General features: G+C 43.0%; 3 protein-coding genes across 4 annotated transcripts in view; 1 reads left to right on the forward strand and 2 right to left on the reverse strand.

Moving 5' to 3' along the window:
* Positions 1 to 8,034, reverse strand: part of ARHGEF9 (Cdc42 guanine nucleotide exchange factor 9) — a 279,379-nt gene extending 271,345 nt beyond the window's left edge. The window contains exon 1 of one of the 2 annotated variants that reach the window (XM_083423400.1): positions 7,946 to 8,034. The gene's annotated coding sequence lies outside the window, so the exon portion shown is untranslated. The remainder of the gene's footprint in view (positions 1 to 7,945) is intronic. The other variant, XM_083423402.1, reaches the window with a different exon arrangement.
* The window catches only part of LOC310669944 (craniofacial development protein 2-like), a gene marked incomplete at its 3' end in the record, with an annotated part of 710,849 nt that extends 699,357 nt beyond the window's left edge, over positions 1 to 11,492 (forward strand). Inside the window, exon 3 of the mRNA XM_083424409.1 lies at positions 11,486 to 11,492. Within this exon, the coding sequence (XP_083280535.1) occupies positions 11,486 to 11,492 (7 nt within the window). The remainder of the gene's footprint in view (positions 1 to 11,485) is intronic.
* Positions 10,810 to 13,343, reverse strand: part of AMER1 (APC membrane recruitment protein 1) — a 43,229-nt gene continuing 40,695 nt past the window's right edge. The window contains exon 3 of the transcript XR_014507198.1: positions 10,810 to 11,578. The gene's annotated coding sequence lies outside the window, so the exon portion shown is untranslated. The remainder of the gene's footprint in view (positions 11,579 to 13,343) is intronic.

The raw sequence follows: 13,343 nt of genomic DNA on the forward strand, positions 1-13,343 counted from the left end.
AAGTTGGAATTTTCTGACCACAGTTCTACAGTACATATCTTTTTTGTCAGGGACACGTGCTTGAACTCTGTAAAAAACAAACAAACAAACCACATGAACTAATGTTATAGAGTAAAGGCCTAGTGCACAATTTCATAGGCTGTTGTGTGGGATGGTGCATTCTTCCTACTCAACTATGCAAACACACACACCCCACAGGCGCTGTTGAGCCAAGGGAGGCAGAGTGGGTGGCACCAGACAAATGTGGACATTTGGCAACAGCAAGTATGAGGCTGCTGTGTGCAGTTCCTTCATCCCACACTAGAAACCAAGAATATGCTCCATTTATCAGCCACAGAAGAAAAAAGAAAACTGAACTGTTCCTGCTGCCCAGGAGGTATCAAAAGGGAAAGGGCATATAAGTAAGTGGTAGAATATTTTCGTTGCATGCAGAAGGCACCAAGTTCAATCCCTGGTATTTCCAGGTACAGGCGGGAGAGATTCCCAACTGTAACCCTGGAGAGTTGCTGCCAGTGTCAACAGTACTGAGGTAGATGGACAATGATCTGACTCAGTATAAGGTAGCTTCCTATGAAAGTAAAACTGGGCAGTGCTACTGCAGGCTCATCGTTAATGTTTATGCAGATATGCATCAGATAGTTCAAGGGCTTATTTGAATGTGCAGAATCGATGCAAGACAATCACTTCTGAATTGCATCATCGCCCAAATAAGGGGAAACCCATCAATCTTCAGATTCCTATGTGTACAGCTGAAATGTTAGGATATTAAGTATTTTCTCCCCACATCTGCATGAAGACAGGAAGTATTATGTGGCATTAACTATAAACTTATTTATTACATTTATATCCAGTCCTTCCTCTAATGAGACCAGGGTGGTGTACACTATAACCACTATAATCCAGCCTTCCCAACCTTGGGTTTCTAGGTGTTGTTGGACTATACATACCAGCATTTCTCACCATGGGTCATGCTGGCTTGGAATTTTGAGAGTTGATGTCCAACATCTGGAGACCCTTGTTTGGCTCTCCATGCTGGCTTTCTTTATTAACATGGTCTTGCTCAACCTGGTGCCCTCAAGAAGTTTTGCATACCAACTTCCATCATCCCTGACTATTGGCCAGATGGGAACTGAAGACTGAAACATCTGGAGGACACCAGGTTAGGGAAAGCTGCAATAACACAAGACGAATTAACTTCTTTTGTACTAAACAACTCTTCACAGTGTTGATGCTTCTCTCTAAGAGGTAGACAATATGTTGCAGACTCTAACTTCCCCTAGTCACAGTCAGCGTGGCCAGTGACAGGGGATGATAGGAACTGTAGTTCACAGCATCTGGAGGGAAATACACTGACGATCCCCAAAAGATGACAGCCAGTCAGTGTGAAAGGGATGCTAGGAAATGGATAAGAAGCACTAGCACCTCTTAGACTATGGCATATTCCCCATGTCTGAATGCCCCCCCACTCCAGAGACTCATTTGGGCATTAATTATATTTAACAATTAAAAAACGAATTGAAACAAAACTAAATCCCCTCCCCCAACAGGCCCTTTGGTTCCTATTGTAATAAGAATGTATTATTACTCCTCAGAAGGTAAGTGTAGTAAAGAAGTAACAGTTTACATGTAAATCTACTCTCTCTCTCATCTATTTTTTTTTTTTTAATCTTTAATGTGGATCTGGACAAAACAGCCTTCAAATGGAGGAGTCTCTTTCCTGTGCAATGCAGGGCACATGTTTACCCCAGTTCTATCACTATATACAGTGGTACCTCGGGTTAGGAACTTAATTCATTCTGGAGGTCCGTTCTTAACCTGAAACTGTTCTTAACCTGAGGTACCACTTTAGCTAATGGGGCCTCCTGCTGCTGCCGCACTGCCAGAGCACGATTTCTGTTCTCATCCTGAAGCAAAGTTCTTAACCCGAGGTAATATTTCTGGGTTAGCGGAGTCTGTAACCTGAAGCGTCTGTAACCCGAGGTACCACTGTATACAGCTATCATTTGGTAGCATATGGGTTTCTTTCATCCCCTCCTGCAACTTTTCATTACTGGGAAACTCTTGGCATTGTGAAACAATTTCATGTTCTAGAGAGCCACTTCTCCAGCATTCGGATTGTTCCAGCTTTCCGGAATCTGCTTGGATGTTGCAAAGGCAGCTGAAGACAAGTAACATGTCCGTACTAGCACAAGCTGTTGCTTTAAATTAGGTTAATGGCTTCTGGGCAGGAGCTAGTGAGGGCGTGACAACATCAAGGGAGGGGACCTCAATCTGGCAATGCAACAGAAATAAAACCATTCAACAGATTCCTGCATTGCAAGGGATTGGACTAGATGACCCTCAGGGTCCCTTCCAACTCTACATTTCTACGAATCTTTTCTCTGTAGCTTCTGACAACATAACTGGACCATTTCTATGGCAATTTTGCATGGCTCTGTTCAAATTAGAGCTTTAATTGCTTTGATTGGTAGATGAATGGATGACAATCTAGTAATTAGTGTGTGGTGGTAGTTTTAATTGGCAGGACCAAATTTTAATTGGTTGGACTGCAAGGAAGGAATAATTCCTAATTATTATTATCTAAAGTTATCTAACTATTAACTAAAGTTACTTGATTCTGGTGTACAAATGTAAAATAGGGTTGGGAAACCTGTGACCCTCCACATGATACTGGACCACTGACCATGTTGACTGGGAATTATAGGAGTTGGAGTCCAATAAAATCTGGAGGGCCACAAGCTCCCCATCTGTTCTTTAAAAGAAAACTAGGAAGAGCTTTAACAAGGACCTTGCCTTGTAACAACAACAATGGTAAATTTTGTTCATTAAATTGTTCATTATCTTATTCTTCCTCCAATAATGCACCTCTTGTGAGGCAATATACATACATGTTTATTTAAATTTTATTACTGAGTTGAGTAGCTGCTTAAAAGGCAGATGATTCATTAGCAAAGAGTTATGTAACTGATTCCTTTCCAAGGCTTTCCTGCCCCGCACCTCTGGATTAAGGGGGAAACGTAGCTTTTGGGGCACAATATTGTTTCTGGGCATGACTGTCCCACTTTTCATTAAAGGAGTCTACTCTAAGAAATCAAAAGGTTCATGGAAGATGTTCAGAAGTAATGCTCATAATTGCTTGCAGTATATCACAGGAGCACCCAGTCTCTGTTCCTCTAGGCATATGGATCCTGGCTAATACTGGCACCTGTGATCAACCTGAACAACAGATAAAAGCACCCATAGCTTTTAGGGAGGATGCTAGGATGAACCCCAGTTGTAAATCTTCCTGAGAAGCATGCGACAAGATCTGGAAGGCTGCACCTGCTCCTATAAGTGAGTAGCCTAAGTAATTGCATGCAATGTGCAAGTGCATTTAAGAGCACCTCAATGTTGTGACTTGATTAAAAAATAATATTTTGAATGTAGGATGCTGTCCTATGTTACAGTGACTCTACAGGGTCTTTAAGGTCTTTTTTGTCATGAGTGTCTGTGGGGCAGGGGGGCATCCCCAGATCCTAAATATATTTATTTCAGTGTACAAAGCACATGCACATCCATCTAGTCATGAGTTACTGATTTGTCTGTGCCTCCTTCCAATTAGTAAGGTAAAGGGACCCCTGACCATTAGGTCCAGTTGTGTCCGACACTGGGGTTGCGGTGCTCATCTTGCTTTATTGGCCGAGGGAGCCAGCGTAGAGCTTCCGGCTCATGTGGCCAGCATGACTAAGCCACTTCTGGCAAACCAGAGCAACACACGGAAAGGCCATTTACCTTCCCGCCGGAGCGGTACCTATTTATCTACTTGCACTTTGGCGTGCTTTCAAACTGCTAGGTTGGCAGGAGCAGGGACCGAGAGGCGGGAGCTCACCCTGTCAGGGGGATTCGAACCACGACCTTCTGATCAGCAAGTCCTAGGCTCTGTGGTTTAACCCACAGCGCCACCCAAGTCCCCTCCTTCCAATTAGCTTTGGTCAATTGTTGTGTCAAGGGTGCTCCCTAGCCAAAGGAATGCACACAGCAAATAGTTAACTCTTTATTGTCAAAGCTAACACTTAGAGTTGTTCCTATAGCTCTGCATACCCCCACTCAGCAGTCTAGCCTCTAGACAGCTATTCCCAGGTCTGTGCTGTATGGAGCAGTTGCTGCAACAGGGGACTGTGCCTCCTCCACCAGCTTATGTACCTCCCCCTAGCCTGACAGGGCATTTACCTGGGAATAAACCTGAATAAACTCAGCGAGTCTAACTTTTGAGTAGGCATGTATAGAACTGCACAATGAATCTAATACGGTTTATCATTTGTTTTTTAAAAAACAACAACAACAACAACCAACACTGGGTTATAGGCCTGCTTTTCAGATCCAGGCATGAATAGCCCCAAGCAATGCACCTGGTTTTAGTTCAGAGTGGGGAAAGTGAGCCTCCATTACCATAAGTTTAAGAAATGCAGATTTTGGTCCAAACAGTTTGTGTTAAGCCAGTAATTAGCATTTCTGCACTTGTTTTTTCTTGCCTAACAGCAAGAGTGAGGGAGCCTGACCTGGGCCATGGCATGGAGAAAATAGATTTCACTATTTGCCCCCAACATGGTCCTGATTCAGAGCAGCTTCACATCTATACCTCACCTCTCATCTGCCCCAGGAGAAAAGGTGCCATGCTGGAGTTAGATCTGGAGATGTGGAGGCTCTATGCACACTCTTAAAGGCTTGTGAGAGACTGCTAGAGACATGCACTATTCTTGCCACACTTCAGAGGGTGGTGTAGTCAGGCATTTGCCCCTAAGGATCAAAGACCTGAAAAGGACCCACCCCCAATGCACACACATACGTAACTGCTCCAGTAGTGCTTCCTTTTTCTTTCTGTATAGAGCATCCAAGACTGAAGTGGGGAACCTTTCCTTCCAACAAAAGGTTGCATTCCCTTTCTGGACAGCCTTCTAAAAGCCGCATGCCAGTGGTAGGTGGCCATTGGAGTGAAAGTGGTCAGAGCAATGAATGTTAATTTTTCTTCTGCACAGTATGCTAATGTCTTCACACACCATTCTCTATTTTGCAACTGCACAAGCAGAAGGCATTACCAGCATTCAAAGACACTTCTGAGCAAGGAGAATGTGAAGTAAGGCTGGTGTGGGGCATGACCTGTGGAAAGCGGGTATGGCTGAGAAAGGGGTGTGGTCTGGGGGGAGTCCCAAGGGCTGGACAGAAAGGTCTGGTGGGCCACATTTGGTCTCTTGGTCTGAGGTCTCCCATCCCCATCTAAGAGCATGGACATCATTAGGGGGTGGCTCAGAGTTCTGTGACCTTAGTCTTTTGCACTGAGCCTCCCTCCCTTTAAATTTTTTATTAGTCCTATTATTATATTGTTATGAGTTTGGAGTTTTCCATTGATGTGACCTAGAAATAAAGCAGCAAACTGGAGAGAGGATATGAGCAATGTTTGAGAGCAATGTATGATCTCTGTTTGAATCTAAAGCTGCAGTTATGCAGAAAATTGACTCTTTAGGGGTGTTAATGCTGTGTACCCCTCTATCGTTGACTCAGGTTGTATATATGTGTAAATATATACCATATATAATAAAGGCACCACAGTCTCTGCTGTGCCTCTTTCCAAAAGGAAACATGAACCCTGGGGAAGTGCCTGAAACCCCTGGAATCTCACATCACTCTGAGATTGGGGTGGCATGCAAGAATATCATCATTATTACTTACTATTACTTATGATGATGGTGAGGGGAGCTGGGTACACTGCAAAGCCCCATCCACCTGCCATCTTAATTTGCTAAAGACATCTAATACATATAAATTAGCATATGCAAGTTTGAGTCATGGGTCTATGCCCCAGTCCCAGGAACATCCCATCCAAGAGAAAGAATGAAACTATTATTGGCTTATTTGGATGAAAGGGGTCTATTGTGGGTGTCCTGGCAAACAGCAACCCCAAATCCTGGGTGTTGATTTTCTTCAGACACCACCCAAGCTTCTCGGTCTTGAACAACACAGAGAACATAACATAACATAACATATAGAGCATCAGAGGACAGCTTCCTAGAGCAGATCCCAACACCAGGCTGGCAAATATATGCAGTGGTTTCCCAGCTGTGGTGGATAACACCATTGTATTGCCAAATCCTCAGGGGCATTCCAAAGCTTCTTTCACACTAACTCACATTGGCAGGCATCATCAACAATTTGGCCAAATCGCTCATAAAAAAAACACAAGCGTAGAAGACCGAGGAAATGGCTTCTCATCACTCTCAAACCGTAAGAAATCAGGTACAGCATAATTCACGGAGAGAACAATATAAGTAAAACATACATTCAAGGACTATCTATAGGCTTAGCATATTGACAAGTCCTCTAGAAACCAGAACGTCTGTCAAAGACATAACAAAAGACAGACATTCCTAAAGTCCAGAAGGATAACAGTCTTGCATTATTTATTTGAAACATTTTTTATACTGCCAGTCATGAAAGGATTTCAGGATGGTGTACACTGTACATACAACATCTGCCCATCATAATGCAACAAAACTATCACTATAACTGCCAATTACATGGAATACATATAACAACAAATTACGAAACTCATACTGATCAGTGTGTACAATATCTTATAATAAACATTTCAAAAATTATTTCAAAAGATCTGGCCATATTCTTGTGTGCACTGAAGGAGGATTTATTTCTGTCATGTTCTGATTTCTTTACAAAAACCATTGTTGGTTGCCAAGTATTATAAAATGAAAAGGGACTAGAATTTCCTCTGGCAGCTTTGAGTCTGCTTATCAGTTTCTCAGCCAATGCTACTCACCATATTATTTGGATACAATATAGAAAACCTTCCTCATGTTTCCGACACTTGGCAACTTCCATGCTCGCTGCCATTAACACGAAGGAGAGCAAATCATTGTTCAGTGATCCCTGAGGGTGGGTAGCTCTTATGCCCAACAATGCTAGTTCAGGTGTCATATCTATTATCATTCCACACATTATTTACATTAACCACCCCCCACAACCAAAAATATTTTTACAACCTCCCCAATGCCACCGCATGTGGACATAGGTACCTAGAGTGTTACATCCCCACCAGCAGGCTTGATTAACTTGGAAATTCTAGAGAGCTGTGCTGGTGTGTTGGACTACCTATGTAGTAGCTTCAGGGTGGATTTCCAGATCTTGGACGAGAATGATTTCAATGGTCTCTTGGTCCACAGCGCTTTCCAATTTTTGTTTGAGATTTGTATACCTAGGTTGGTTTCCCAGAGTACTCTGCCCTACCCCTAAAAATCTAAGTAACTAAAACAAATAACACTTCTCTTCTAATTCTCCTAGCCTCACTCTTTAGTTCCTCCCCTTTCTCTAACATGTCTCATGTCCACATTGCTTGATGATTTTTAAGCCAGCAGCAAGAGATGTCACAAGGATGGCACTGTTACCTTGGCAACTGGAGCTGGGTGGGGGTGATTATCAAAATCAATCCTCCTGGCAAACTGGGAATATCCCCTCACCCACCCAAGTTTAGGATATTCCACCATTCTTCAGCAGAGCTTCTCTTCCTTTGAGAAAAATAAGTGGCTCACGTATATCTAAACTAAGCTTTAATAATAAAGAAAACTGTTACAAAATAACATAATGAGACTCTCAGTGCTGGATTTATGTATAAACTAAACAAGCTATAGCTTAGGGCTCCCCTCTCTTGGGGTCCCCCCAAAAAATTAAAGGGAAAAAAACCTGGATGTACATTTCCAAAATACAAGATAAAAAACAAATAAAATAAAACCTACATACAGCAACAGTGTTTTGTGTTTTGTAGGTTCCTGTTTGTTATCTGCAAATGGCTTTAGATACCTATTAGGTCCATAAATTACCATATAGCATATATTCAACAAAAAACAGCGACAATTTGTTGTTGACAAAGGACAGCTGGACATATAAAGGGCCCCATTACCTTCAGTAGCTTAGGGCCTCATCAAACCTAAATCCAGCCCTGAATGAGAGAAACTAAATACAACAACATGAAGCAAGTCTGAGGCAAAAAGCAAGAAGAGGTGGTTGGTCCCTCTTAACTGACATTCTTAACGGAACACAGACTGAAGGGGGGGGGCTGATTCCAGAGCAAAACACACAAGCCCCGCCCACCACATACCAAACACTCTACTGATCAAATTAGGCCCCAGTGTTTTCCTTACGGCAAGTTACCTACCTGGACCGTTATCACTGATCCTCCAGAGTGTTGGTGTTTCTTCAAAACTTTGAGGCACCTGCTGTTCTGACTTCATTAAACAACATTTCTAAAGGTAAACCATCCCAGCCTCCTTCTATGTACAGCAGAAAACTCATACCTCCAATGTCTATGGGAAAGGTTGTAGCTCATTGGAAGAGCATCTGCTCTGCATGCAACAGGTACAACAGACCTGTGGGACAAATCAGCCACATATACTGTAACCAGCATGCTTAGCTCTAGTAAGTGCATGAAGGGGTTAAGGCCATAGAGTAAGCTGTTTTCCCAGACTTAACTAGGTCATGCCCCCTCACCTTGGAAGGAAGGAAGGAAATCAAGTCCGTTTGTTTGTTTGTCTCCCTTTTTTGCACTGTGTAACTGACCAGGAAGGATATCTTTGCTGATCACTCCAAGTCCAAATGGTTGTGTGGCTTAAACAAGCCATCTTTGTGTTTCTATACAAATAAACTGGAAACACTTAGTGTAGCATGTGAACTCCATGTGTAATAGAGGTCTGGATTTCAGTAGTCTGCCCATGAGGTCTGCAAGACTTCAGGAAATGACCAGACCATCTCGCTGCTGAAGATTCCTCTAGGTCCTTTCCAGCTCTACAATTTATAATCCTATTATCTTCACACACACACACACACACACACACACACACACTTCCTCCACCAGTTGATCTCAGCAGATGCGGCTGACTGATAACCTCTCCCCCATTTTTTGCTCACAACAATCCTGTAAGGTAGGTTAGGCTGTGAGGCTGTAATTGACTCAAGGTGACCATGTGAGCTTTATGGGGAAGCTGGGGTTTGAACCTGATATCTGAGTGTGTTACCATGTGCATTGGGCAGACAAGGTGGGAGCAACCCTGAGCTCACACAATTATCCTTGGTATCAAAATTGGAATGCTAAAAGTATGTAACCTTGAAAACTACAAAGGCCCAAAACACTGCAACTTGATGCTTGTGTGCTTTAGTGTGTGGGGACTACAGAGTGGTATGTATTGGAGTTGTGCTTAGAAGTCTGGTTTTGTACTTTATTAAGATAAAGCAAAATTTATTCCACACCATCACCTCCATGTCATTTTGCTGGTGGTGGCAGGGTGGGAGTGCCATTGTGTGGTTCGCCTCGGGTGCCAAAATGTCTTGAGCCAGCCCTGGAAGAAGGTTAGGGTAAGAACAAGGAGTTTAGGATGATGGCATCTGGTGCTCAGGCTTCCTCCATAAGAAAAGTCTTACTAGATCAGGCTAAAGGCACATGTAGTTCAGCAGTCTGTTCCCATAGTGGGCAACCCAATGCATTGGGGGTAAGGCCACAGCAGGAAGCATTCTGCTATATTCCATAGATTTTTATTGATCCTGAGTTGTCTGAAAACTTTGTGACCACTTTGGGAGATGGTGCACTTGCAAAGCGTTAAGTCAGTGATTTCAGTAAGTATATACCCAAAATAATGGTATGAAGGCCAGAGAGAGAGAGAGTGTGTCCTGGCCAAGGTTTTCTCCAGCGGGAACTTCCAGGGAAAGCCTTGCATCCCCTTCCTGTCAAACGAGGCAATGGGGTTGCCAGGCATTTCAGTGGTCAGATCAGCCACAGTGGGGACTGGTGGTGAGACTGGTAACTGTATCACTCAGGAGTGCTTGGCTTTGAGAGGAAAGGTACAAGGCAATGCAGCTGCCATCTTACGTTACCCACAGAATACCTCTAGGCCCAACGCCTAGCATTGCATGCATCAGTAATGCTATGCTGGGGTCCAATAGTTGGAGAAGTTCAATTATTGTAGGTTTGTTGTGTTTCAGAAAATGTGAATAAGGTGGGTTCACCTTTAAATGCAAACAACTGGATTTCTCCTCCATCCCTAATCCTTGACTGGGTAGGTTATTTCAATAGAAACCCTGCTCCTCCAGGGAGCATTTTGACACTACACACAGAAACAAATGCCCCCAGTACTCGGTCAAGGTCCATCCAGTTCACCTTAGCAGTTTAATATCAGGATTTGATTTACACGACAGGCTTTGAAATCATGGCCTGGAGGGGAAAGGGTCCATCTCCTGTTTCTATTTTATTTTATATGGGGTGGGAGGAGTAGAAGAGCAAGGAGAAGTCCAAGCAGGAGGAAATATATAAAAAGCTGGTGCCTAGGAGACAACAACCTCTGTTCCCTTTCCGTTCTGTGCGGACTCGGCGTCTCCCGTTCCCTAAGGCATTATCAAAGGAAGCACTTCAGTCAAGAGAAATAGACAGTACTGCCTCCTTCAACAGCCACTTTCTCTGGTATTTGATGTGAGATTTCTCTCAGAAATAAATAGAACCCAGCTCCCCTTTGCTCCATTCTCTTCCAGTGAGCTGGCCTGTCACCTTTGATGTCACTAGGCAAAGACGAGCCTCAGACTAAATGGCGCCCCAGACAAGAAGCATATTCAGGCTCTCCTGCCTGTTTTTTTCGATATTTGAATGCTTCCTACCTCCTTGCATTTGTAGCCCAATTCAAAATGCAGCTTTTGCATACATTAATCACCCCATTGTATGATACATTTTGATGCATGAATCTGATCACTATTGCTTGAGTCCAAAGGACAGCTCAGGAGGCCTTTATTTATTTCATAAAACTTATACACTGCTTGATTGTAAAACAAAACAAACAAACAAAAAAGCCCACAAAAACCACACAAAAAAAACAAACCCTCAAAGTGGTTTACAAAGTGGCATGTCAAGGAGCAAGCCAGAAGTAAGAACCAAAGGATGAAGAAGAAAGGGCTGCATCAGAGCTCATAAAAAAACTTGTTCCTCAAGCAAATCCTAATCAGAACAGCTGGCCCTTTTAACTCATTCCTGCCAAGAATTCAATAGTCAGCATGGATGGGCAAAATCAGTCTAGGGCAGAAGAAGGGAACCCTTTTCAATCCAAGGACTACATTCCTTCTGGGGCAACCTTCCATGCCCACCATGGCATGCCAGTGGTGGGTGGGTAGACCCACAAATAAAAGTGGGCAGTGCAACAAATGCAGTTTTTACCTTTTTTACAGTAGGCTAAGTTCTACACACATTTACAGATCCCTCTTGTTTTCCATGCACACAACTAAGAGGCATTATTGGAGGTCAGGGACACATTCAAGGCACTTGGAATGTGCAGCAGGCCTAGTGAGCAGCGTAGGCTGGGAACAGGGGTGTCTGTGAGGACTAGGGAGAATTCCAAGGGCCAGACAGAAAGGTATTGTGGGCCGCATTTGGGCCCCAGCTCTGAGGCTCCTCCCATCTCTTTTCTAGGGCCTGAAGGACCTTCACTGAGAAGGCACCTTTTGAAGTTCATTGTTTCATCCCATGGGGCCACTGCAGAAGGATGCAGCAATTCTCGATTGCCTGTGAAAGATAGAGATGGGGGAGAATTTCAGTTCAGTTCACATTATAATACAAACATGCCCTCAAATGATATACTAATGGAATATAGCTGCATTTCAAATTTCTCATGACTTAATTTTGCAGTGCAATTCTCATAGCAAAAAAGTATAAATGTGTATATCAGAGGACAGTGTTGCAAAATATTAGTGAAGAAAACATGCATTATATATGGAGAAATTTCTTGCAAAAGCATGAATATCAGAACAAAAGAAATGTGCACTTAAGAGATGGCAAACCCATGGACAGCCAGTTAAAAGCAGCCCACCTGATCATTTTCCCTAAAGAATTACTCATTTGCCTGTAATAGCATCTGGACACATAGAAATTAAATAGGTGCAGAACCAGAACCACATACACCTTTCGTTTTATCACCACTGCTCTGCCAAAAGTTTTCTCTGCTTGTTTTTTTTTTAAAAAAAATACTTTCCCTTTTGGGGCCAAATAGAGAAAATATCTAAAGATGGGGCAAAAATGTGCAAGTACAATGTACCTCTGAGGTGAAGGGCAATAAGCTCAGTAGTGGTATAGCACCTGCTCTGCATGCAATAGGTTCCAGGATCCATCTCCAACATTTTCAGGTAGAGAATGTCCTCCTTCTGAGACCCTAAGTGCTACTGCCAGTGTCAGCAATACTGAGCTAAGATGGACTAACTCAGTATATTCTATGTGCCTAAATTCCACACATAGAAGCTAGGAGGATGGTCTACAAAATTCTTCCTAAGGAGAATCTGTAGATGTCATTTTTAACGTGCATTCATGATGGACACAAGCAGGTTATACACGATCCTGCTTTTCAATACTGTTTGCAACTGCAAAAGTTTCAGTGTAGACATATTCCGTAGCTTTCCACTGGCATCCTGTAACTTTTTATATCACAAATGTTTGGGGGGGGGGGTTGAGGGGGTCCTATTTTTGTTGTGCTGCAGTGCAAGAGTGCCCTCTAGGCAGCAGTAATGTAGTAACAGTAGGGAAGCATCGTAGAAAAATTAATAAAGCGGAATGAGGTGCTGATAGCCTAGTATAAATCCACCACTAATGCATTATTAATGTCAGAAGAAACCCACAAAATAACCATCACCCTGGAGTGGCCCTAAGTCCCACGGAATTCAGTAGTGACTTACTATGGTGTTTTGCAGCACTCTGTAACATCTACCTGCGCTCATTTGCAAGGGGCATATGTCAAGGCATTGTTTTTCTTGTAAAAGAAAGAAAAAAGCATCCTGTGTTTCTGTTACTTGTCTTGTCAGCCTCTGGAGGCACTAGAGTCCTCTTGCAGCAATAGTCACCTTATCAGATATGTGGCTATATTATTTCTATCCTCCGGGGGTCAGGTATAGAAGATAGTTAATTTTAGGTGTGTTCATTGGTTTTTGTTTGTGTGTGGGCAGAATTCGTGTAGGCAACAGCCTAATTAATCTCCAACCTAAATTAGATTACGATAGAAGTTATGTGTAATGGTTGTCAATTGACCAGAAAATGCACCCTGGGCTGCTCCTATGCCTTTAACAGCAGCTTCATTTGCAGGAATCAGCAGGTGAAGTTTGATGCAAGGTCCTAAGAACTAGGCTCACCTGCTAATGTTGGCAGTGAGTTTTTGCTGTTCAAACACAAAAGCAAAATAACATAACTAAGCCCGAGACAATTATTATAATAGAAACACCTGGTTGTCCAGTAACCTAACATCTTCATGGCACATAACCATTTAAAGTAAACTGCACCAGCTGCA

This window comes from Podarcis tiliguerta (genome assembly GCF_965153285.1).
Source record: "Podarcis tiliguerta genome assembly, chromosome: Z".
Lineage (NCBI taxonomy): Eukaryota > Metazoa > Chordata > Lepidosauria > Squamata > Lacertidae > Podarcis > Podarcis tiliguerta.